This window comes from Lolium perenne, chromosome 5, assembly GCF_019359855.2.
Source record: "Lolium perenne isolate Kyuss_39 chromosome 5, Kyuss_2.0, whole genome shotgun sequence".
Taxonomy (NCBI): Eukaryota; Viridiplantae; Streptophyta; class Magnoliopsida; order Poales; family Poaceae; genus Lolium; species Lolium perenne.
In genome coordinates this window covers 26,868,066-26,895,311 of record NC_067248.2, presented here as the reverse complement: position 1 = coordinate 26,895,311, position 27,246 = coordinate 26,868,066, and the positions used below count along the sequence as shown (strand labels likewise).

At 42.7% G+C, this 27,246-nt stretch overlaps 1 protein-coding gene across 1 annotated transcript; it reads left to right on the top strand.

The window, feature by feature from the left end:
• The first annotated feature begins 10,867 nt into the window (after positions 1 to 10,867).
• LOC127298701 (auxin-responsive protein SAUR76) lies at positions 10,868 to 11,663 on the top strand. The gene has a single exon (XM_051328541.2). The coding sequence runs from the start codon at positions 10,959 to 10,961 to the stop codon at positions 11,382 to 11,384; it is 426 nt and encodes a 141-aa protein (XP_051184501.1). The 5' UTR covers positions 10,868 to 10,958; the 3' UTR covers positions 11,385 to 11,663.
• The last annotated feature ends 15,583 nt before the right edge of the window (positions 11,664 to 27,246 follow it).

Sequence of the window (27,246 nt, the reverse complement as noted above, 5' to 3'; positions counted from 1 at the left end):
ATAGTATTCCATATTCATCGGATCCCAACAAACACAACATGTAACATTACAAATAGATGATCTTGATCATGATAGGCAGCTCACAAGATCTAACATGATAGCACAATGAGGAGAAGACAACCATCTAGCTACTGCTATGGACCCATAGTCCAGGGGTGAACTACTCACACATCAATCCGGAGGCGATCATGGTGATGAAGAGTCCTCCGGGAGATGATTCCCCTCTCCGGCAGGGTGCCGGAGGCGATCTCCTGAATCCCCTGAGATGGGATTGGCGGCGGAGGCGTCTCTGGAAGGTTTTCCGTATCGTGGCTCTCGGTACAGGGGCTTTCGCAACGAAGGCTATAAGTAGGCGGAAGGGTAGGGTTGGAGGCGGCGCGGGGGCCCCACACCATAGGCCGGCGCGGGCCCCATGCTGGCCGTGCCGCCCTATGGGTACGGGCCCTCGTGGCCCCACTTCGTATCCCCTTCGGTCTTCTGGAAGCTTCGTGGATAAATAAGACCCTGGGCGTTGATTTCGTCCAATTCCGAGAATATTTCCTTTGTAGGATTTCTGAAACCAAAAACAGCAGAAAACAGCAACTGGCTCTTCGGCATCTTGTCAATAGGTTAGTGCCGGAAAATGCATAATAATGACATAAAGTGTGTATAAAACATGTGAGTATCATCATAAAAGTAGCATGGAACATAAGAAATTATAGATACGTTTGAGACGTATCAAGCATCCCCAAGCTTAGTTCGTACTTGCCCTCGAGTAGGTAAACGATAACAATGATAATTTCTGAAGTGACATGCTACCATAATCTTGATCAATACTATTGTAAAGCATATGAGATGAATGCAGCGATTCGAAGCAATGGTAAAGACAATGATTAAACAACTGAATCATATAGCAAAGACTTTTCATGAATAGTACTTTCAAGACAAGTATCAATAAGACTTGCATAAGAGTTAACTCATAAAGCAATAAATTCTTAGTAGAAAGGTTTGAAGCAACACAAAGGAAGATATAAGTTTCAGCGGTTGCTTTCAACTTCAACATGTATATCTCATGGATAATTGTCAACATAAAGCAATATAACAAGTGCAATAGGTAAACATGTAAGAATCAATGCACACAGTTGATACAAGTGTTTGCTTCTAAGATAGAAAGAAGTATGTAAACTGACTCAACATAAAGTAGAAGAATGGCCCTTCGCAGAGGAAGCATGGATTACTATTTTTGTGCTAGAGCTTTTCATTTTGAAAACATAGAAACAATTTTGTCAACGGTAGTAATAATTCATATGTGTTATGTATAAGACATCCTATAAGTTGCAAGCCTCATGCATAGAATACCAATAGTGCTCGCACCTTGTCCTAATTAGCTTGGATTAACACAGATTATCATTGCATAACATATGTTTCAACCAAGTATCACAAAGGGGTACCTCTATGCCGCCTGTACAAAGGTCTAAGGAGAAAATTCGCATTGGATTTCTCGCTTTTGATTATTCTCAACTTAGACATCCATACCGGGACAACATATACAACAGATAATGGACTCCTCTTTTAATGCTTAAGCATTCAACAACAGATAATATTCTCATAAGAGATTGAGGATTAGTGTCCAAACTGAAACTTCTACCATGATTCATGGCTTTAGTTAGCGGCCCAATGTTCTTCTCTAACAATATGCATACTCAAACCATTTGATCATGAAAATCGCCCTTACTTCAGACAATACGAACATGCATAGCAACTCACATGATATTCAACAAAGGTGTAAAAGTTGAAGGCGTTCCCAGAAACATGGTTATCGCTCAACAAGCAACTTATAAGAAATAAGATACATAAGCTACATATTCAATACCACAATAGTTTTTAAGGCTATTTTCCCATGAGCTATGTATCGCAAAGATACAGAATAGAATTTTAAAGGTAGCACTCAAGTAATATACTTTGGAATGGCAGAGAAATACCATGTAGTAGGTAGGTATGGTGGACACAAATGGCATAGTTTTTGGCTCAAGGATTTGGATGCACGAGAAGTAATCCCTCTCAATACAAGGCTTAGGCTAGCAAGGTTGTTTGAAGCAAACTCAAGTATAAACCGGTACAGCAAATCTTACATAATAAAATATTGCAAGCATTATAAGACTCTACACTGTCTTCCTTGTTGTTCAAACACCTTAACCAGAAAATATCTAGACTCAGAGAGACCAATCATGCAAACCAAATTTTAACAAGCTCTATGTAGTTCTTCGTTAATAGGTGCAAAGTACATGATGCAAGAGCTTAAACATGATCTATATGAGCACAACAATTGCCAAGTATCAAATTATTCAAGACATTATACCAATTACCACATGAAGCATTTTCTGTTTCCAACCATATAACAATGAACGAAGCAGTTTCAACCTTCGCCATGAACATTAAGAGTAACACTAAGAACACATGTGTTCATATGCAACAGCGAAGCGTGTCTTTATCCCATACAAAGAATGCTAGGATCCGATTTTATTCAAACAAAAACTAAAAACAAAAACAAACAGACGCTCCAAGTAAAGCACATAAGATGTGACTGAATAAAAATATAGTTTCACTAGAGGTGACCTGATAAGTTGTCGATGAAGAAGGGGATGCCTTGGGCATCCCCAAGCTTAGATGCTTGAGTCTTCTTGAAATATGCAGGGATGGACCACGGGGCATCCCCAAGCTTAGACTTTTCACTCTTCTTGATCATATTGTATCATCCTCCTCTCTTGACCCTTGAAAACTTCCTCCACACCAAACTCAAAACAAACTCATTAGAGGGTTAGTGCATAATTGAAAATTTATATATTCAGAGGTGACATAATCATTCTTAACACTTCTGGACATTGCACAAAGCTACGGAAAGTTAATGGAACAAAGAAATCCATCAAACATAGCAAAACAGGCAATGCGAAATAAAAGGCAGAATCTGTCAAAACAGAACAGTCCGTAAAGACGAATTTTTCTGGGGCACTTAACTTGCTCAGATGAAAAAGCTCAAATTTAATGAAAGTTGCGTACATATCTGAGGATCACGCACGTAAATTGGAAGAATTTTCTGAGTTACCTACAGACGGGGCTACTCAATTTCGTGACAATAAGAAATCTGTTTCTGCGCAGTAATCCAAATCTAGTATCAACCCTGCTATCAAAGACTTTACTTGGCACAACAATGCAATAAAATAAAGATAAGGAGAGGTTGCTACAGTAGTAACAACTTCCAAGACTCAAATATAAAACAAAAGTTCTGTAGTAAAATAATGGGTTGTCTCCCATAAGCGCTTTTCTTTAACGCCTTTCAGCTAGGCGCAGAAAGTGTGAATCAAGTAACATCAAGAGATGAAGCATCAACATCATAGTTTGTTCTAATAATAGAATCATAAGGTAACTTCATTCTCTTTCTAGGGAAGTGTTCCATACCTTTCTTGAGAGGAAATTGATACTTAATATTACCTTCCTTCATATCAATAGTAGCACCAACAGTTCGAAGAAAAGGTCTTCCCAATATAATGGGACAAGATGCATTGCATTCAATATCCAAGACAACAAAATCAACGGGGACAAGGTTATTGTTAACCGTAATGCGAACATTATCAATCCCCCCAAAGGTTTCTTTATAGCATTATCAGCAAGATTAACATCCAAATAACAATTTTTCAATGGTGGCAAGTCAAGCATATCATAGATTTTCTTAGGCATAACAGAAATACTTGCACCAAGATCACATAAAGAATTACAATCAAAATCATTGACCCTCATTTTAATGATGGGCTCCCAACCATCTTCTAACTTCCTAGGAATAGAAGTTTCAAGTTTTAGTTTATCTTCTCTAGCTTTTATGAGAGCCTTTGTAATATGTTTTGTAAAGGCCAAATTTATAGCACGAGCATTGGGACTTCTAGCAAGTTTTTGTAAGAACTTTATAACTTCAGAGATGTGACAATCATCAAAATCTAAACCATTATGACCTACAGCAATGGGATCATCGTCCCCAATATTTTGAAAATCTTCAGCAGTTTTATCACAAGCAGTTTTAGCAGTTTCAGGCAGTTTTGCACGCTTTGCACTAGGAGTAGAAACATTGCCAACACCAATTATTTTACCATTGATAGTAGGAGGTTTAGCAACATGTGAAGCATCAACATTACTAGTGGTGGTAATAGTCCAAACTTTAGCTACATTATTCTCTTTTTCTTCTCTTTCCCACCTAGCATGCAATTCAGCCATCAATCTAATATTTTCATTAATTCGAACTTGGATAGCGTTTGTTGTAGCAAATGACTTAATATTTTTATCTTCATTAGGCATAGCTTTCAATTTTAAAAGATCAACATCAGCAGCAAGATTATCAACCTTAGAAGCAAGAATATCAATTTTACCAAGCTTTTCCTCAACAGATTTGTTAAAAGCAGTTTGTGTACTAATAAATTCTTTAAGCATGGCTTCAAGACCAGAGGGTACACTCCTATTATTGTTGTAAGAATTACCATAACCATTACCATTATTAGAAGGATATGGCCTATAGTTGTTACCAGAATTATTCCTATAAGCATTGTTGTTGAAATTATTACTTTTAATGAAGTTCACATCAACATGTTCTTCTTGGGCAACCAATGAAGCTAAAGGAACATTATTAGGATCAACATTAGATCTACCATTCACAAGCATAGACATAATAGCATCAATTTTATCACTCAAGGAGGAGGTTTCTTCAACAGAATTTACCTTCTTACCTTGTGGAGCGCTCTCAGTGTGCCATTCAGAGTAATTTATCATCATATTATCAAGAAGCTTTGTTGCCGCCCCCAAGGTGATGGACATAAAGGTACCTCCAGCAGCTGAATCCAATAGGTTCCGCGAAGAAAAATTTAATCCTGCATAGAAGGTTTGGATGATCATCCAAGTAATTAGTCCATGGGTAGGGCAATTCTTTACCAAAGATTTCATTCTTTCCCATGCTTGGGCAACATGCTCATTATCCAATTGCTTAAAATTCATTATGCTACTTTAAGATATAATTTTAGCAGGAGGATAATATCTACCAATGAAAGCATCCTTACATTTAGTCCATGAATCAATACTATTCTTAGGCAAAGATAGCAACCAATCTTTAGCTCTTCCTCTTAAGGAGAAAGGAAACAATTTCAATTTTATAATGTCACCATCTACATCCTTATACTTTTGCATTTCACAAAGTTCAACAAAATTATTAAGATGGGCAGCAGCATCATCAGAACTAACACCAGAAAATTGCTCTCTCATAGCAAGATTTAGTAAAGCAGGTTTAATTTCAAAAAATTCTATTGTAGTAGCAGGTGGAGCAATAGGTGTGCATAGGAAATCATTATTATTTGTGCTAGTGAAGTCACACAACTTAGTATTCTCAGGGGTACCCATTTTAGCTGTACTAAATAAAGCAAACTAAATAAAGTAAATGCAAGTAACTAATTTCTTTGTGTTTTTAATATAGAGAATGCAAACAAGACAGTAAATAAAGTAAAACAACTATTTTTTTGTGTGTTTTGGATATAGAGAACGCAAACAAAGCAGTAAATAAAATAAAGTAAAGCAAGACAAAAACAAAGTAAAGAGATTGGAAGTGGGAGACTCCCCTTGCAGCGTGTCTTGATCTCCCCGACAACGGCGCCAGAAAATATCTTTGTTGCCGTGGGAGTCAATTCTCTGTGGTGTAACTTTTCTTCAAATCCCCGGCAACGGCGCCAGAAAATATCTTGCTGGCGTGTAGTTGACACACGTCTGTTGGGAACCCCAAGAGGAAGGTGTGATGAGTACAGCAGCAAGTTTTCCCTCAGTAAGAAACCAAGGTTATCGAACCAGTAGGAGTCAAGGAACACGTGAAGGTTGTTGGTGACGGAGTGTAGTGCGGCGCAACACCAGGGATTCCGGCGCCAACGTGGAACCTGCACAACACAATCACAATACTTTGCCCCAACTTAACAGTGAGGTTGTCAATCTCACCGGCTTGCTGTAAACAAAGGATTAAATGTATAGTGTGGAAAATGATGTTTGTTTGCGAAGAACAGTAAAGAACAGAGTTTGCAGTAGATTGTATTTCATATGTAAAAGAATGGATCGGGGTCCACAGTTCACTAGTGGTGTCTCTCCCATAAGATAAATAGCATGTTGGGTGAACAAATTACAGTTGGGCAATTGACAAATAGAGAGGGAATAACAATGCACATACATATCACGATGACTACTATGAGATTTAATCAGGGCATTACGACAAAGTACATAGACCGCTATCCAGCATGCATCTATGCCTAAAAAGTCCACCTTCGGGTTAGCATCCGCACCCCTTCCAGTATTAAGTTGCAAACAACAGACAATTGCATTAAGTATGGTGCGTAATGTAATCAACACAAATATCCTTAGACAAAGCATTGATGTTTTATCCCTAGTGGCAACAACACATCCACAACCTTAGAACTTTCTGTCACCGTCCTGCATTCAATGGAGGCATGAACCCACTATCGAGCATAAATACTCCCTCTTGGAGTTACAAGTATCAACTTGGCCAGAGCCTCTACTAGCAACGGAGAGCATGCAAGAACATAAACAACACATATATGATTGATAATCAACTTGACATAGTATTCCATATTCATCGGATCCCAACAAACACAACATGTAGCATTACAAATAGATGATCTTGATCATGATAGGCAGCTCACAAGATCTAACATGATAGCACAATGAGGAGAAGACAACCATCTAGCTACTGCTATGGACCCATAGTCCAGGGGTGAACTACTCACACATCAATCCGGAGGCGATCATGGTGATGAAGAGTCCTCCGGGAGATGATTCCCCTCTCCGGCAGGGTGCCAGAGGCGATCTCCTGAATCCCCCGAGATGGGATTGGCGGCGGCGTCTCTGGAAGGTTTTCCGTATCGTGGCTCTCGATACAGGGGCTTTCGCGACGAAGGCTATAAGTAGGCGGAAGGGTAGGGTTGGAGGCGGCGCGGGGGCCCCACACGATAGGCCAGCGCGGGCCCCATGCTGGCCGCGCCGCTATATGGGTATGGGCCCTCGTGGCCCCACTTCGTATCCCCTTCGGTCTTCTGGAAGCTTCGTGGAAAAATAAGACCCTGGGCGTTGATTTCGTCCAATTCCGAGAATATTTCCTTTGTAAGATTTCTGAAACCAAAAACATCAGAAAACAACAACTGGCTCTTCGGCATCTTGTCAATAGGTTAGTGCCGGAAAATGCATAATAATGACATAAAGTGTGGTGAGTGATGTTTTGGCACATGGGAGCATATGCTCCCTTTATTTTGAAATACATGTTAGACACATTTTAAAATGTCAAAAAATTGAAACAAAAATCTCGCACGTACATCTTCATGTGCTATGCGCTCACAAAGTCGTTTCATGAAAAATCGACATGTCATGTGGCGTGTGTAAAAAAGACAAAATTCGGTGCTGAAACAAAGACTTGTCACAAGATAAATTTTCTCTTTTTCGCTTAGACTACAAAAAATATTATTTTTTCGTGAAACTTGACGAATACACATATATTATGGAGATGTACATGTAAACTTTTTTGTCAAATTTTTTTAACATTTGGAAATATATTTTTATGGTAGAGGGATCATACGCACCCGGGAGCCGAATTGAGTTTCTCTAAAGTGTGTATAAAACATGTGAGTATCATCATAAAAGTAGCATGGAACATAAGAAATTATAGATACGTTTGAGACGTATCACCCATCACCACGGAGGAAGTCCTTGCGACATGATAAGAAGAAAACATAGAGACATCAGAACATACATGTGTATTGGCTCCGGTGTCTATCCACCAATCAGGAGTATTACATACTGAAAGGACAGTATGAGAAATACCGTACCCAACATTCTTTATCTCAGTATCAACACCAATAACAACATTTGCGGACTTTCCGCTGTTCCCATGCCGATCATGGCGTTCTGCGCAATCAGGAGCCCAATGTCCAGGAGCGCCACAAACATGGCAGTTCCCTTTCTTCTTATATGGAGTCTTCCTCTTGAAGTTGGTTGAGTTGGAGGCTTTGTTCTTCTCGTCAAACTTGCCTTTTCCGTTGTTCTTATTCTTAGATTTGTGAGATTGGAAGTTCTTCTTTTGTACCACATTGGCACTAGAGCCTCCCTCAAAACTACGAGCGCGTGTGTCCTTTGCTCTCGCATTCTCTTCCACATGAAGCGAGCCAATGAGATCCGAAACGGAAAACTCTTGTCTCTTATGTTTTAGAGAAGTAGCAAAGTTCCTCCATGAAGGAGGAAGCTTGGCAATAATGCCACCGGCCACAAATTTGTCCGGTAAGGTACACTTAAACTGCTCGAGTTCTTTGGCAAGAGACTGAATCTCATGAGCCTGCTCAACCACGGAGCGCTCATCAGTCATCCTGTAGTCATAGTATTGCTCCATGACATACACTTCAGTGCCAACGTCCGAGACCCCAAATTTGGCCTCAAGCGCATCCCACGCATCTTTACCATGGTCGAAAGCCATGTACGGGTCAACAATGTTGTCCCCAAGAATGCTGAACAAGGCCGCCTTAAACATGGCGTCGACCTTCTCAAACTTTTCCTGCTCCTCTGCAGAGAGAGGCCCCTCAGGTCTAGCATCTGTGGCGCTAAAACAACCTAGGTTTGTAAACCATAGAACTAATTTTGTGCGCCACCTCTTATAATGCATACCATCAAAGAGGGGAGGTCAAGTAGCGGCAGCTACGCTGCTTGAATTGATTTGCCTATATTCAGGTTTTTCGATTGTTGAATATATAAGCAAATATCCATATGAAATAATCCGTACAAATAATTGATAAATCATGACTATGAAAAGAACGAATAAACTAATCGTGCAAACTAGTAAGATAGATGAACATGTCGTATCTAAACAAGACAAACCGATCGCATCTACCACAAAAACTAGAAGAAGGAACTCTAACAGAAACTGAAAGAGAAATGACAAGATCACATACTTCGCAACAGCATTGTTGTCGCCCATGTTGAGGCTGTCGAAGAAGTCGCTGAGGTCCGGGAAGAAGTTGTCGGTGTGGAGGAACTCGTCGTCCGATGACGACGTCGTGATGCCAGTAGTCGTGCCGGAGTGCTCCCCAAAAACCTGATTGCCCCTCACCCATACAGGTTCACGAGAGGCAGGGTTCTGGAGGCCTACTGTCCCGGCAGTCGGTGCACGCCGACGGACGGGATGAGAAAGACGAAGGCGGCGGCGCAATGAACTGGAAACAGGTAGTCGCGTATGCGTCTAGTGCAGGCTAGGGTTGGCGTCCGCGCTTATATAGTGCGGTTCGGGAAGGTCGCGGGACGCAGCCCACGTCCGAGTCGGCACAACCACGATCCAGAAAAACCGGAAGGCAACAAATTGATTACACAATTAATTTTCCAAACAGGAAAAAGATAAGCTCGGCTCGGCGAGATTCCCGCAACCCGCGGCGCGTCGCGTCGCATCGTGACGAGGCGAGGCGGGCGGCGGAGGAGGAGGAGTGCGCGAGGGCTCTCTCTCTTCTCACTCACTTACTAGGACTAGAACAACCCACCTTATATAGCACTCCAACTCTCTTCCAACTAGCAACGTGGGACTAAACTCCAGCTCCCACTAGTGCTGCCACTGATTTTTGTAATGAGCCATGTGAGTTTCAGAATTTGATAATTGGCCATGGGCCAAATGCTAAATGCCCAAAATTCCAGCAAACATATGGTTATCCACTAGCTGGCGTGCCACGTGACGAATAATGACTATATGCCAACTTGGATGAATAAGGACAACATTTGCTAAGTGATGATTCGAGGCGAGCCATCACCTTTTTATGCCATGTGGGTTTCTTTGGCAAAGTTGAGGTGAAGGACTCGAGTGAAGTTTCTATGGAATCTCCAAGCAGAGACTTGGTAATTTTTCGTGAGAGGGTGTTTGTTGGATCCGGAACCTCCGAGTTGCATCCAATCAGAAACTACCAAGCAAATAGTTTTTCCCGGATGAAAACTAGTTGTTTATTTAATTGGAGCCTCCGAGCGCTCTTTCCCAGCACCTTCGAATACTGATGTACATTTTTGAGGTGTTATGGTCAAGCTGGTACCATCAAGATCAAGTCGCTACCTCTGAGAAAATGTGGTTTCCTGCTTGAATGTTCAAATTTAGAACTAGTCAGGTACTACCGAGTTTCACCATTCAAAAGTGTCGGTCGCGCTACTCTTTCTTAGAATGGTTGGATTATAACTTTTTTTTATACCCGTTCAAATCTCGCAAAAATGAGTGAGCGGATAAAGAGAGAAAACTCTCACCGGAACTTAAAGCCTCGCCCTCATATCTTTTGCATCAACTCCATATTATGCACTGAAATCGTTTGAGTTCTATGCTGCTTTGAGAAAAATTCTTTGTGAATCTTCAGCAAGTATGCCTGCATCTTATGTTGTACCTGGTATGTCAAAACAAAAATATTTAAGCATACACCTCCAAATTTCAAAACAGTGTAAGCCTTCGAAGAGGTATCGTGGTATTATTTAATCCTAGCCATTCTACCCCTAATTCTGAACATGTATATCGTTTAATCTCAACTGTTCTTGTGCCTCTTAAGTGGTTCACACTGTTTTGAGATTTGGGGTCTATGGAAGCACAAACTAAATATTTAATGGATGGTCCCATTGCAGATTAAATCATATCTACATCTGCACTCCAATTAACTAGGCCAACCGCCATGCAAGTGAGGTGAGGACTGATGAACTACCCTCACTTGCCTACAACAACGTGCCACCCTTCTGTGTGACCTCTGACCCTCTCACACCAACACAACCCACACGTACATCTGCAACTAACCTTGCTCTTTCAACTGCAAGCTCCTTAGTTCGATCAGTCTCGATTTTGTTTGCCATGCTGCCTCTGATCTCGTGCATGTCTGATTGAACTTGTCTTAGTTGCATACATGAACAGGTTGAGGAACGTGTTGCTGCGCAAGTGCAAGAGCCTGTCGCGGGCAGGGAGCAGCAGGTCGTCCAGCTCCTACAGCAACCTCCGCTCCATGTCCGCCAGGGACATCGCCGGCGACGACACGGCGGTGTCCGCCGCTGCCGGCGAGGGCGCAGCGGTGGTGTTCGTGGGCAGCTCGCGGCGGCGGTACGTGATCAGCGCCAAGCACCTCAGCCACCCGCTGATCGCCGCGCTCATCGACACCACCAGAAGAGATGATGGCGGCGATGGGACTGCGAGTAAGGCGCAGGAGGTCGCCGTGAAGTGCGAGGTGGTGCTGTTCGACCACCTACTGTGGATGCTCGACAACGCCGCCGACCTCCGTGATGACGACGGCGGCGACGCCGCGAGGGAGCTGGCCCAGCTCTACGCGACGTGCTAGCCAGTTGTGTCACCGATGGTCAAATGATACCATCACGACATTACTGCGTGCATGCCATGTGTATCGTTTCTGAATTTGATTGATTCTTTTGTGCGTTCTTGCGCGAGATCTAAGATTTTCGGGCGCGAAGGGGAAGATGTGTGCGTGTATGTGTATAGGTACACGTATTGATTCGTACAGAACTACAGATGGGATTATTGGTAGAGTTGCTTGGTCGCTAAAAAGGATTGAGTCTTCTCTAATCAAGCCTGGGTTTGAGATGTGTATTTTTTTATTTAATTTTTGGTCGGCACGATCATCTCTAAAGTGTATCTTTTGCATCTTGTTAAGACTTCAGAGAGGGACAAATTTTCAGCCGGTCAAAAGTAAGAATTATGTGTACGTCCATTTCATCTCCCATGACATTTTCGACAAAAAAGTATATATATTAATATCGCAAAGATACTAATTACACCTAGCCTCTCCAACAACTAGCAATACGGATGCACATAACAAAAAAAAGAAAAATAACAGTAAAAAAAATTCCCGATACAACGATCACTCCCTTGTAGCAACATCACTAAGACCACCAAAATAACACCAGAAGTCCAGCTTCTCCAAAAATGAAGCCTCCAAGAAAGAAACAATGCATAACCGCTGTCGCGTGATCAAAGATCTTAGGTTTTCACCCTGGAGAAAGCCCCCTCTCACAAAACAATGCCTTCAACTAGCTCATTACCCAATTAAGGCCAGACCTTGAATTTTCACCCCGGGAGGCAATACTTTGAACTTCTCATGTGCTGACGTCCCCACTTACGATGCCGCTTATTCAAGTAAAAAATCACCAAGCCAATTCCTCATCGCCACAAAGACTAGAACCACCATAGCTAGTCCTCGATCAGTTCCCGACTTCAATGACATTCTAAGCCGGCTGACTTCACCATGGAACGAGAAAACGAGCTCCATGATGGTAACAGTCAGCAGAGTTTCGCAGCGCTCCCTCTGAAACCAAACGTCCAGAGAAAAACACGGGTGCGCACGGTCGAATCCCACCCGATCCAGCAATCTCTAGGCAAGAATCGTCCAATGGAGTCCGCCGGTGAAGCCTTCCGGAACACGACACTCCAGCTAGATCGATGGGGACTCACATCCGCAGATCATCATCTTGGCGTGAGTTGGAACCCTAGAACAACTACCTTTATTCAAAGCCGCGCCAGTAGCCCCCATGCCACCAGCGTGCAGTAGAGGAGGCGATGTCGAGGAGAAGACTGGAGAGAATGCGGCCGCCACCTCGCTGGGCCCTGATCGGCCCTCTCCCCCGCTGGTAGGCAAGCGCGCCACCGGCCCTCCCCTTCAAGTGCCCACCACCCTAGCACCTCCTCCGTAGCGCCGTCACCAGACACGCCCGATGCCATGCCCCACCGCCTAGATCACCACGGGTCGCGCTACCACCGAAGAGCCCGCCACCTTTGGTGAGACGAGCGCCACCACCGCTACCGACGGCGGCAGCGGCCAGGCAAGGGTGGGGATGGGGGATCGAGGCGACGGGGATGGGAGGCCTCTGGAGTCGCCAAGGCGGAGGGGACCCGAGAGACAGATGCGATCCCGCCAATTTCTGCGATCTCCCATAACATGTAAATTATTAATTATGTACATGAAACTATGAACATGTATGTCTTAGCAATGCAGCCTCCTAGACTCTCAAAAAAGAAGAAACAATCCAGCCTCCTAGCTAGGTGACATGAAAATAGGCAAAACTTTTGCCTTTGTTTTAAAAAAATAAAATAAAAGAAGTGATATAAGCATATCAAGTTGGTAGCTTAGCTAGCACGATAGCAGCAGCAGCTAATGCTTTTAGGAGACAGTCTACCAAATGGCTAGGGCATGCACGTTCACAGACACTTCATGATTGCACACTTCACATCGCATGTCTGGCCATATATATATACGTGGCCACCTCCCTGCCGACAGGGTTAACACAAGAAGTCAGCGACAAAAACATAGTGCTCAAGAGGATTTGAATAATAAAAGGGCAAGAAGTGAGGATGGAAAATGAGAGAACACTTCGTTAGGAAGCTTGTCGCTGGCACAATTAGAGGCAATGCAGAAGAAACAAAGAAAAAATCCCCTAGTGAAAATTTGTTCATGAAAGAGAGAACCTGGAAAATGATAAAATGGAGGAAAATGCTAGTTATGAAATTTTAAACAGGCTGAAATTGTAGGAAGAGAAAAATTCCAGGCAAGCAGCTAGATTTGCACTAGAAGAAAAAAAGTGGCAGGAAATTAATGAAGCTAAAAAGAAACTAGAGTTGGACTTAAGCAGGTGTCAGACATGAATAAAGGTGAGCAAATTGGGTCTGAGAATAGAGAGAACACGATGGAGGATGTAGAAGTTGAGGGAGATATGGGAGCGGAAAATGATGAAGTGTGGATCGATTAAAACAACAATCAGAAAAGTGTTTGTCTTTCATGATAAAAATGGAAGAATAACTGGGAAAACAATAGGGAGAAAGATGCAAAAGAGTGCATTGTAGACGTGGATTGCACCGCTTCCTCTTCTAGCGCCCACCACCTCAGCACCTCCTCCGCAGCGCCGTCGCCAGACACGCTCGATGCCGTGCCCCACCGCCTAGAGGACCATGGGACACGCAGCCACCGAAGAGCCCATGGACTTTGGTGGGACGACCGCCGCCACCGCCGGGGTGGCGGCAGCGGCTAGGCAAGGGCAGGGATTGGGGCTCGAGGTGACGGGGATGGGCGGCCTCCGGAGTCGCCTAGGCGGAGGTGACCCGAGAGGCAGATGCGCCCCCCCCCCCCCCCCCATTTCCGCGATCTCCCATGACATGTAAATTATTAATTATGTATACGAAACTATGAACATGTATGTCTTAGCAATGAAGCCTCCTGGATTCTCAAAAAAGCAATCCAGCCTCCTAGCTAGGTCCATTTCAGTAAAAGGGGTTAAAGTAAGAGTCTATGGATACTAAGAGCATGTCTAACAGACCCCCTAAAAGGTCCAACCCCGTAAAATAACCGCCGATATACGGGGTAGAGCTCTACCCGACCGTCTAGCAGACCCCGTAAATCAGCCTCCCCGTATCGATTTTCCCAGTTTTGGCTACGGGGCGGCTCTTCACCCCCTACTTTTCCGGGGTAGGAAGGGAATACAGGGCCAAACCACTATTCTCCCCTCCACTACGCGTGAAGGGTTTCAGCGAAACCCAACCGCCGCCGCCGCCCGATCTCCTCCGCCGCGCCCTTCCCAGCAACGACGCGGCCGGATCTCGCTGCCATGGATCCCCCGCAAAGCCCGCGGACTGATGACCCACAAGTATAGGGGGTGTATCGTAGTACTTTCGATAAATAAGAGTGTCGAACCCAACGAGGAGCATAAGGTGTTGACAAGCAGTTTCGATGAAGGATTCACTGTAAATGCTCACAGACAAGTTTTCAGGGGGTTTTGATATAGCAGATAAATAAAGTACAAGTAAATAAAATGCGAGAGTAATAGTTGCAGCAAGTGGCCCAATCCTTTTTAGCACAAAGGACAAGCCAGTTTGTTTACTTATGATGACCAAACGTTATTGAGGACACACGGGAATTTAGTCTAGTGCTTTCGCTTCATATAGTTGATTAATCTTCATTGTTTTGATAAGTGTTGTTTGGGTGAACCTATGCTAATGCATCGCCCTTCCTAGGACTAATACATACTTGTGATTATACCCCTTGCAAGCATCCGCAAATACAAGAAAGTAATTAAGATAAATCTAACAACAGCCTTAAACTCTGAGATCCTGCTATCCCTCCTGCATCGATATACCAACGGGGGTTCAGGTTGCTGTCACTCCGGCAACCCCACAATTAGCAAACGAATACAAGATGCATTCCCCTAGGCCCATAAAGGTGAAGTATCATGTAGTCGACGTTCACATGACACCACTAGAAGAATAACACCACAACTTAAATATCAAACCATTAAATATTACTCAACATAGTTCACTACTAACATTTAGACTTCACCCATGTCCTCAAGAACTAAACAAACTACTCACGAGACATCATATGGAACATGATCAGAGGTGATATGATGATGAATAACAATCTGAACATAAACCTTGGTTCAATGGTTTCACTCAATAGCATCAATAACAAGGAGTAATCAATACCGGGAGAGTTTCCCCTATGAAATAATCAAGATTCAACCCTAGATGTTACAGCGGTGACGAGGTGCAGCGGTGGAGATGGAGGTGTCGATGGTGGAGATGATGATGATGATCATCCCAATGAAGTCCAGCTCGATGACGGTGACGATGGCGTCAATTTCCCCCTCCGGGAGGGAATTTCCCCAGCGGATTTCTGCCCGCCGGAGAGCTCTTTTCTCTCTGGTGTTTTCCGCCCCGCAGAGGCGGCTGTGTCTCCTCTCGATTATTCCTCGTGCCTTAGGTTTTCGGGTAGATGAAGTACGCGAAAGAGAGGCGGCCGAGGGGGATTGTGGGCCCCTCCCCACAAGGCGGCGCAGCCAGGGTGGAGCCCGCGCCGGCCTATGGGGGGCCATGGCGGCCCTCCTCGGCCCCTCCTTTTGGCTGGCTCCTTCCTCTGGAGAAATAAGACCTTCAGTGTAATTTCCGTCAGTTGTTGATCTTCAGAAATATTGCATTCTGACGGTGCTTTTTCCAGCAGAATCCTGACTCCGGTGAGTGATTCTCCAATAATCATGAAACATGCAAAATAGGTGAAATAACATAAGTATCATCTCTAAATATGAAATATATCAATGAATAACAGTAAATTATGATATAAAATAGTGATGCAAAATGGACGTATCAACTCCCCCCAAGCTTAGACTTCGCTTGTCCCCAAGCGAAACCGAACTCAGTAAACAAGACCACATGTTTATGGAGTGAAGAGTCGATAAATAAAATACGGACAAGAAGCATCACATTAATTCACACAAGACATTCTAGTGAACAACTTTCTCATATATTTCAACTTGAAACAAGTAGAAGGAAATCACAAATAAAGGTGCATAGGAAATCATAGTTGGTGATGGCAAACTTCGTTCTTGGTCAAAGAACAATTAACAGATTGTACTTATCAGTCGAGCAGCGCTCTTATATTAAAGCTTATACGGCAAAATTTGCATATTCAATCATAATAATCTCCTCATAATCATTGATAGCTTTCAAAGCTATATTCATTCGGATAAAACTTGCACTAAACAAGGAAGAATAAAAGGCATGATTAAATAGATCACAATATAAATGGTTGGATCACAACAACTCAATTGCTTGCTTAGGATAGAGGGAAATAGGTTTACTGACTCAACATAAAGCAAAAGATAGGCCCTTCGCAGAGGGAAGCAGGGATTAAATCATGTGCTAGAGCTTTTCAAGTTTTGAAATCCTATAGAGAGCATAAAAGTAAAGTTTGAGAGGTGTTTGTTGTTGTCAACGAATGGTAGTGGGTACTCTAACCCCCTTGCCAAACAGACTTCCAAAGAGCGGCTTCCATGAAGGACGTTATCTCTACCAGCAAGGTAGATCATCCCTCTTCTCTTTTGTTTACACATGTACTTTAGTTTATTTAAGGATGACACTCTGATACGTCTCCGACGTATCGATAATTTCTTGTGTTCCATGCCACATTATTGATGATATCTACATGTTTTATGCACACTTTATGTCATATTCGTGCATTTTCTGGAACTAACCTATTAACAAGATGCCGAAGTGCCAGTTGCTGTTTTCTGCTATTTTTGGTTTCAGAAATCCTAGTAACGAAATATTCTCGGAATTGGACGAAATCAACGCCCAGGGTCCTATTTTGCCACGAAGCTTCCAGAAGACCGAAGAGGAGACGAAGTGGGGCCACGAGGCGGCCAGACTACAGGGCGGCGCGACCTAGGTCTTGGCCGCGCGGCCCTGTCATCTGGGCCCCTCGTGTGGCCCCCTGACCTGCCCTTCCGCCTACTTAAAGCCTCCGTTGCGAAACCCCCAGTACCGAGAGCCACGATACGGAAAACCTTACTGAGACGCCGCCGCCGCCAATCCCATCTCAGGGCATTCAGGAGATCGCCTCCGGCACCCTGCCGGAGAGGGGAATCATCTCCCGGAGGACTCTACGCCACCATGGTCGCCTCCGGAGTGATGTGTGAGTAGTCTACCCCTGGACTATGGGTCCATAGCAGTAGCTAGATGGTTGTCTTCTCCCCATTGTGCTTAATTGTCGGATCTTGTGAGCTGCCTAACATGATCAAGATCATCTATCTGTAATTCTATATGTTGCGTTTGTTGGGATCTGATGAATAGAGAATACTTGTTATGTTGATTATCAAAGTTATGTCTATGTGTTGTTTATGATCTTGCATGCTCTCCGTTACTAGTAGATGCTCTGGCCAAGTAGATGCTTGTAACTCCAAGAGGGAGTATTTATGCTCGATAGTGGGTTCATGTCTCCGTGAATCTGGGGAAGTGACAGAAATCTCTAAGATTATGGATGTGCTGTTGCCACTAGGGATAAAACATTGGTGCTATGTTCAAGGATGTAGTTACTGATTACATTACACGCAATACTTAATGCAATTGTCTGTTGTTAGCAACTTAATACTGGAGGGGGTTCGGATGATAACTTGAAGGTGGACTTTTTAGGCATAGATGCATGCTGGATAGCGGTCTATATACTTTGTCGTAATGCCCAATTAAATCTCACTATACTCATCATAATATGTATGTGCATGGTCATGCCCTCTTTATTTGTCAATTGCCCAACTGTAATTTGTTCACCCAACATGCTGTTTATCTTATGGGAGAGACACCTCTAGTGAACTGTGGACCCCGGTCCAATTCTCTATACTGAAATACACCCATCGCAATACTGTTCTACTGTTCTCTGCAAACAATCATCATCCACACTATACATCTAATCCTTTGTTACAGCAAGCCGGTGAGATTGACAACCTCACTGTTTCGTTGGGGCAAAGTACTTTGGTTGTGTTGTGCAGGTTCCACGTTGGCGCCGGAATCTCTGGTGTTGCGCCGCACTACATCCCGCCGCCATCAACCTTCAACGTGCTTCTTGACTCCTACTGGTTCGATAAACCTTGGTTTCATACTGAGGGAAAACTTGCCGCTGTACGCATCACACCTTCCTCTTGGGGTTCCCAACGGATGCGTGCTGTACGCGTATCAAGCACTTTTTCTGGCGCCGTTGCCGGGGAGATCAAGACACGCTGCAAGGGGAGTCTCCACTTCCCAATCTCTTTACTTTGTTTTTGTCTTGCTTAGTTTTATTTACTACTTTGTTTGCTGCACTAAATCAAAATACAAAAAAATTAGTTGCTAGTTTTACTTTATTTGCTATCTTGTTTGCTATATCAAAAACACAAAAAAATTTAGTTACTTGCATTTACTTTATCTAGTTTGCTTTATTTACTACTGCTAAAATGGCCACCCCTGAAAATACTGATGGCGTGTATTTCACACGTTCGTTGGGCAACCCCAAGAGGAAGGTATGATGCGCACAGCAGCAAGTTTTCCCTCAGAAAGAAACCAAGGTTTATCGAACCAGGAGGAGCCAAGAAGCACGTTGAAGGTTGATGGCGGCGGGATGTAGTGCGGCGCAACACCAGGGATTCCGGCGCCAACGTGGAACCTGCACAACACAACCAAAGTACTTTGCCCCAACGAAACAGTGAGGTTGTCAATCTCACCGGCTTGCTGTAACAAAGAGTTAACCGTATTGTGTGGAAGATGATTGTTTGCAGAAAACAGTAGAACAAGTATTGCAGTAGATTGTATTTCAGTAAAGAGAATTGGACCGGGGTCCACAGTTCACTAGAGGTGTCTCTCCCATAAGAGGAACAGCATGTTGGGTGAACAAATTACAGTTGGGCAATTGACAAATAAAGAGAGCATGACCATGCACATACATATCATGATGAGTATAGTGAGATTTAATTGGGCATTACGACAAAGTACATAGACCGTCATCCAACTGCATCTATGCCTAAAAAGTCCACCTTCAGGTTATCATCCGAACCCCCTCCAGTATTAAGTTGCAAACAACAGACAATTGCATTAAGTATGGTGCGTAATGTAACTAGTGACTACATCCTTGAACATAGCACTAATGTTTTATCCCTAGTGGCAACAAGACAACACAACCTTAGAACTTTCTCACACTTTGTCCTGTGTCAATGCAGGCATGAACCCACTATCGAGCATAAGTACTCCCTCTTGGAGTTACAAGCATCTACTTGGCCAGAGCATCTACTAGTAACGGAGAGCATGCAAGATCATAAACAACACATAGCATAACTTTGATAATCAACATAACAAGTATTCTCTATTCATCGGATCCCAACAAACGCAACATATAGAATTACAGATAGATGATCTTGATCATGTTAGGCAGCTCACAAGATCCGACAATGATAGCACAATGGGGAGAAGACAACCATCTAGCTACTGCTATGGACCCATAGTCCAGGGGTAGACTACTCACACATCACACCGGAGGCGACCATGGCGGCGTAGAGTCCTCCGGGAGATGATTCCCCTCTCCGGCAGGGTGCCGGAGGCGATCTCCTGGATCCCCCGAGATGGGATCGGCGGCGGCGGCGTCTCTGGAAGGTTTTCCGTATCGTGGTTCGCGGTACTGGGGGTTTCGTCACGGAGACTTTTTATAGGCGGAAGGGCAGGTCAAGAGGCGGCACGGGGGCCCCACACCACAGGGCCGCGCGGCCAAGGGGGGAGCCGCGCCGCCCTAGGGTGTGGCCCCTCCGTGGCCCCTCTTCGTCTCTCCTTCGGACTTCTGGAAGCTTCGTGAGAAAATAGGCCCCTGGGCTTTGATTTCGTCCAATTCCGAGAATATTTCCTTACTAGGATTTCTGAAACCAAAACAGCAGTAAAACAAAGAATCGGCACTTCGGCATCTTGTTAATAGGTTAGTTCCGTAAAATGCACGAATATGACATAAAGTGTGCATAAAACATGTAGATAACATCAATAATGTGGCATGGAACATAAGAAATTATCGATACGTCGGAGACGTATCAGCATCCCCAAGCTTAGTTCTGCTCGTCCCGAGCAGGTAAAACGATAACACAGATAATTTCTGGAGTGACATGCCATCATAATCTTGATCATACTATTTGTAAAGCATATGTAGTGAATGCAGCGATCAAAACAATGTATATGACATGAGTAAACAAGTGAATCATATAGCAAAGACTTTTCATGAATAGCACTTCAAGACAAGCATCAATAAGTCTTGCATAAGAGTTAACTCATAAAGCAATAATTCAAAGTAAAGATATTGAAACAACACAAAAGAAGATTAAGTTTCAGCGGTTGCTTTCAACTTGTAACATGTATATCTCATGGATATTGTCAACATAGAGTAATATAATAAGTGCAATAAACAAATATGTAGGAATCAATGCACAGTTCACACAAGTGTTTGCTTCTTGAGGTGGAGAGAGATAGGTGAACTGACTCAACATTGAAAGTAAAAGAATGGTCCTCCATAGAGGAAAAAGCATCGATTGCTATATTTGTGCTAGAGCTTTGATTTTGAAAACATGAAACAATTTTGTCAACGGTAGTAATAAAGCATATGCATCATGTAAATTATATCTTATAAGTTGCAAGCCTCATGCATAGTGTACTAATAGTGCCCGCACCTTGTCCTAATTAGCTTGGACTACCGGGTCATCACAATGCATTGTTTTTACCAAGTGTCACAAAGGGGTACCTCTATGCCGCCTGTACAAAGGTCTAAGGAGAAAGCTCGCATTGGATTTCTCGCTATTGATTATTCTTCAACTTAGACATCCATACCGAGACAACATAGACAACAGATAATGGACTCCTCTTTTATGCATAAGCATATACCAACAATTAATAATTTTCTCATTTGAGATTTGAGGATTGTTGTCCAAAACTGAAACTTCCACCATGGAGCATGGCTTTAGTTAGCGGCCCAATGTTCTTCTCTAACATATGCATGCTTAACCATATGGTGGTAGATCTCTCTTACTTCAGACAAGACGGACATGCATAGCAACTCACATGAAATTCAACAATGAATAGTTGATGGCGTCCCCAGTGAACATGGTTATCGCACAACAAGCAACTTAATAAGAGATAAAGTGCATAATTACATATTCAATACCACAATAGTTTTTAAGCTATTTGTCCCATGAGCTATATATTGCAAAGGTGAATGATGGAATTTTAAAGGTAGCACTCAAGCAATTTACTTTGGAATGGCGGAAAAATACCATGTAGTATAGGTAGGTATGGTGGACACAAATGGCATAGTGGTTGGCTCAAGTATTTTGGATGCATGAGAAGTATTCCCTCTCGATACAAGGTTTAGGCTAGCAAGGCTTATTTGAAACAAACACAAGGATGAACCGGTGCAGCAAAACTCACATAAAAGACATATTGAAAACATTATAAGACTCTACACCGTCTTCCTTGTTGTTCAAACTCAAAACTAGAAATTATCTAGACCTTAGAGAAACCAAATATGCAAACCAAATTTTAGCATGCTCTATGTATTTCTTCATTAATGGGTGCAAAGCATATGATGCAAGAGCTTAATCATGAGCACAATGATACGTCTCCGACGTATCGATAATTTCTTATGTTCCATGCCACATTATTGATGTTATCTACATGTTTTATGCATACTTTATGTCATATTCGTGCATTTTCTGGAACTAACCTATTAACAAGATGCCGAAGTGCCAGTTGCTGTTTTCTGCTGTTTTTGGTTTCAGAAATCCTAGTAAGGAAATATTCTCGGAATTGGACGAAATCAAAGCCCAGGGGCCTATTTTCTCACGAAGCTTCCAGAAGTCCGAAGGAGAGACGAAGAGGGGCCACGGAGGGGCCACACCCTAGGGCGGCGCGGCCCCCCCCTTGGCCGCGCGGCCCTGTGGTGTGGGGCCCCCGTGCCGCCTCTTGACCTGCCCTTCCGCCTATAAAAAGTCTCCGTGACGAAACCCCCAGTACCGAGAGCCACGATACGGAAAACCTTCCAGAGACGCCGCCGCCGCCGATCCCATCTCGGGGGATCCAGGAGATCGCCTCCGGCACCCTGCCGGAGAGGGGAATCATCTCCCGGAGGACTCTACGCCGCCATGGTCGCCTCCGGTGTGATGTGTGAGTAGTCTACCCCTGGACTATGGGTCCATAGCAGTAGCTAGATGGTTGTCTTCTCCCCATTGTGCTATCATTGTCGGATCTTGTGAGCTGCCTAACATGATCAAGATCATCTATCTGTAATTCTATATGTTGCGTTTGTTGGGATCCGATGAATAGAGAATACTTGTTATGTTGATTATCAAAGTTATGCTATGTGTTGTTTATGATCTTGCATGCTCTCCGTTACTAGTAGATGCTCTGGCCAAGTAGATGCTTGTAACTCCAAGAGGGAGTACTTATGCTCGATAGTGGGTTCATGCCTCGCATTGACACTGGGACAAGGATGAGAAAGTTCTAAGGTTGTGTGGTGCTGTTGCCCCGAGGGATAAAACATTAGTGCTATGTTCAAGGATGTAGTCACTAGTTACATTACGCACCATACTTAATGCAATTGTCTGTTGTTAGCAACTTAATACTGGTAGGGGTTCGGATGATAACCTGAAGGTGGACTTTTTAGGCATAGATGCAGTTGGATGACGGTCTATGTACTTTGTCGTAATGCCCAATTAAATCTCACTATACTCATCATGATATGTATGTGCATGGTCATGCTCTCTTTATTTGTCAATTGCCCAACTGTAATTTGTTCACCCAACATGCTGTTCGTCTTATGGGAGAGACACCTCTAGTGAACTGTGGACCCCGGTCCAATTCTCTTTATCAAATACAATCATCTTGCAATACTTGTTCTACTGTTTTCTGCAAACAATCATCTTCCACACAATACGGTTAACTCTTTGTTACAGCAAGCCGGTGAGATTGACAACCTCACTGTTTCGTTGGGGCAAAGTACTTTGGTTGTGTTGTGCAGGTTCCACGTTGGCGCCGGAATCACTGGTGTTGCGCCGCACTACATCTCGCCGCCATCAACCTTCAACGTGCTTCTTGACTCCTACTGGTCCAATTAAACCTTGGTTTCTTACTGAGGGAAACTTGCCGCTGTGCGCATCACACCTTCCTCTTGGGGTTCCCAACGGACGTGCCAACCACACGCATCAAGCAAATTTCTGGCGCCGTTGCCGGGGAGATCAAGACACGCTGCAAGGGGAGTCTCCACTTCTCAATCTCTTTACTTTGTTTTTGTCTTGCTTAGTTTTATTTACTACTTTGTTTGCTGCACTAAATCAAAATACAAAAAAATTAGTTGCTAGTTTTACTTTATTTGCTATCTTGTTTGCTATATCTAAAACACAAAAAAATTAGTTTACTTGCATTTACTTTATTCATCATGTTTCCTTTTAATTTTACCACAAAAAACATACCGGTAGGACGTGGGTCTATAGTTGGGAGAAATAATATAGAAGAATTTTTCAATCATGTTAGTATTGTTGAAGATTTTGAAGACAGACACTTGGTAGACCTTGCGCCTTCTTATGAAATTGCTGCTGCGCATTTAGTTCGCCTGTTGGAAACTAAATTTGTTAATCTTAATCCTATAATCCAACACATGTTTTTCACACTTGGTGATATGGAAGAGGGGGAAAAGAAAGATTTTGTATTAGAAACCCTTCTTAGAGAATTTGGTGGTCTAGCAAGAGAAGCTAGAAAGGTGTTTGCTAAATTTAATATGCTTGGTTCTCCTACTAATTTTGTTAGTCTCCTTGAAAGGATGGATATGGATAGAATAAGATACACTAATAATATTGATGATGGAGGGGAGATAAAAGCACCAATACCATGTAAGCTCTTAGCTATGAATGATGCATTAGAAAATAACTATGCTTGGCTAGTTCCTGAAAATTTGTTTGATGAGAGTAGCACGCCTAAGACTAATGAAAAGGGAGATGCTGAAACTTATGTATCCAATATACTATGCCTAGTTGAGAAAACTCCACACCCCGCTGTAGAAGTACCACCCTTCGATAATACTTGATACACACTTTCTGCGCCTAGCTGAAAGGCGTTAAAGAAAAGCGCTTATGGGAGACAACCCATGTTTTTACCTACAGTACTTTGTTTTTATTTTGTGTCTTGGAAGTTGTTTACTACTGTAGCAACCTCTCCTTATCTTAGTTTTGTGTTTTGTTGTGCCGAGTTAAGCCGTTGATAGAAAAGTAAGTACTAGATTTGGATTACTGCACAGTTCCAGATTTCTTTGCTGTCACGAATTTGAGTCCACCTCCCTGTAGGTAGCTCAGAAAATTAAGCCAATTTACGTGCATGATCCTCAGATATGTACGCAACTTTCATTCAATTTGAGCATTTTCATTTGAGCAAGTCTGGTGCCATTTTAAAATTCGTCAATACGAACTGTTCTGTTTTGACAGATTCTGCCTTTTATTTCGCATTGCCTCTTTCGCTATGTTGGATGAATTTCTTTGATCCATTAATGTCCAGTAGCATTATGCAATGTCCAGAAGTGTTAAGAATGATTGTGTCACCTCTGAATATGTCAATTTATATTGTGCACTAACCCTCTAATGAGTTGTTTCGAGTTTGGTGTGGAGGAAGTTTTCAAGGATCAAGAGAGGAGTATGATGCAACATGATCAAGGAGAGTGAAAGCTCTAAGCTTGGGGATGGACCCGGTGGTTCACCCCTGCATATATCAAGAAGACTCAAGCGTCTAAGCTTGGGGATGCCCAAGGCATCCCCTTCTTCATCGACAACATTATCAGGTTCCTCCCCTGAAACTATATTTTTATTCCATCACATCTTATGTGCTTTTTCTTGGAGCGTCGGTTTGTTTTTGTTTTTTGTTCTGTTTGAATAAAATGGATCCTAGCATTCACTTTATGGGAGAGAGACACGCTCCGCTGTAGCATATGGACAAGTATGTCCTTGGTTTCTACTCATAGTATTCATGGCGAAGTTTCTCCTTCGTTAAATTGTTATATGGTTGGAATTGGAAAATGATACATGTAGTAATTGCTATTAATGTCTTGGGTAATGTGATACTTGGCAATTGTTGTGCTCATGATTAAGCTCTTGCATCATATGCTTTGCACCCATTAATGAAGAAATACATAGAGCATGCTAAAATTTGGTTTGCATATTTGGTTTCTCTAAGGTCTAGATAATTTCTAGTATTGAGTTTGAACAACAAGGAAGATGGTGTAGAGTCTTATAATGTTTTCAATATGTCTTTTATGTGAGTTTTGCTGCACCGGTTCATCCTTGTGTTTGTTTCAAATAAGCCTTGCTAGCCTAAACCTTGTATCGAGAGGGAATACTTCTCATGCATCCAAAATACTTGAGCCAACCACTATGCCATTTGTGTCCACCATACCTACCTACTACATGGTATTTTCCGCCATTCCAAAGTAAATTGCTTGAGTGCTACCTTTAAAATTCCATCATTCACCTTTGCAATATATAGCTCATGGGACAAATAGCTTAAAAACTATTGTGGTATTGAATATGTAATTATGCACTTTATCTCTTATTAAGTTGCTTGTTGTGCGATAACCATGTTCACTGGGGACGCCATCAACTTTTCATTGTTGAATTTCATGTGAGTTGCTATGCATGTCCGTCTTGTCTGAAGTAAGAGAGATCTACCACCATATGGTTAAGCATGCATATGTTAGAGAAGAACATCGGGCCGCTAACTAAAGCCATGCTCCATGGTGGAAGTTTCAGTTTTGGACAACAATCCTCAAATCTCAAATGAGAAAATTATTAATTGTTGGTATATGCTTATGCATAAAAGAGGAGTCCATTATCTCGTTGTCTATGTTGTCCCGGTATGGATGTCTAAGTTGAAGAATAATCAATAGCGAGAAATCCAATGCGAGCTTTCTCCTTAGACCTTTGTACAAAGTGCATAGAGGTACCCCTTTGTGACACTTGGTAAAAACAATGCATTGTGATGATCCGGTAGTCCAAGCTAATTAGGACAAGGTGCGGGCACTATTAGTACGCTATGCATGAGGCTTGCAACTTATAAGATATAATTTACATGATGCATATGCTTTATTACTACCGTTGACAAAATTGTTTCATGTTTTCAAAATCAAAGCTCTAGCACAAATATAGCAATCGATGCTTTTCCTCTATGGAGGACCATTCTTTTACTTTCAATGTTGAGTCAGTTCACCTATTTCTCTCCACCTCAAGAAGCAAACACTTGTGTGAACTGTGCATTGATTCCTACATACTTGCTTATTGCATCTATTATATTACTCTATGTTGACAATATCCATGAGATATACATGTTACAAGTTGAAAGCAACCGCTGAAACTTAATCTTCTTTTGTGTTGCTTCAATGCCTTTACTTTGAATTATTGCTTTATGAGTTAACTCTTATGCAAGACTTATTGATGCTTGTCTTGAAGTGCTATTCATGAAAAGTCTTTGCTATATGATTCACTTGTTTACTCATGTCATATACATTGTTTCGATCGCTGCATTCACTACATATGCTTTACAAATAGTATGATCAAGATTATGATGGCATGTCACTCAGAAATTATCTGTGTTATCGTTTACCTGCTCGGGACGAGCAGAACTAAGCTTGGGGATGCTGATACGTCTCCGACGTATCGATAATTTCTTATGTTCCATGCCACATTATTGATGTTATCTACATGTTTTATGCACACTTTATGTCATATTCGTGCATTTTCTGGAACTAACCTATTAACAAGATGCCGAAGTGCCAGTTGTTTTCTGCTGTTTTTGGTTTCAGAAATCCTAGTAAGGAAATATTCTCGGAATTGGACGAAATC

Excerpts from the sequence above, each read along its gene's own strand:
- LOC127298701 (XM_051328541.2), top strand. The coding sequence starts at position 10,959 with ATGAACAGGTTGAGGAACGTGTTGCTGCGCAAGTGCAAGAGCCTGTCG.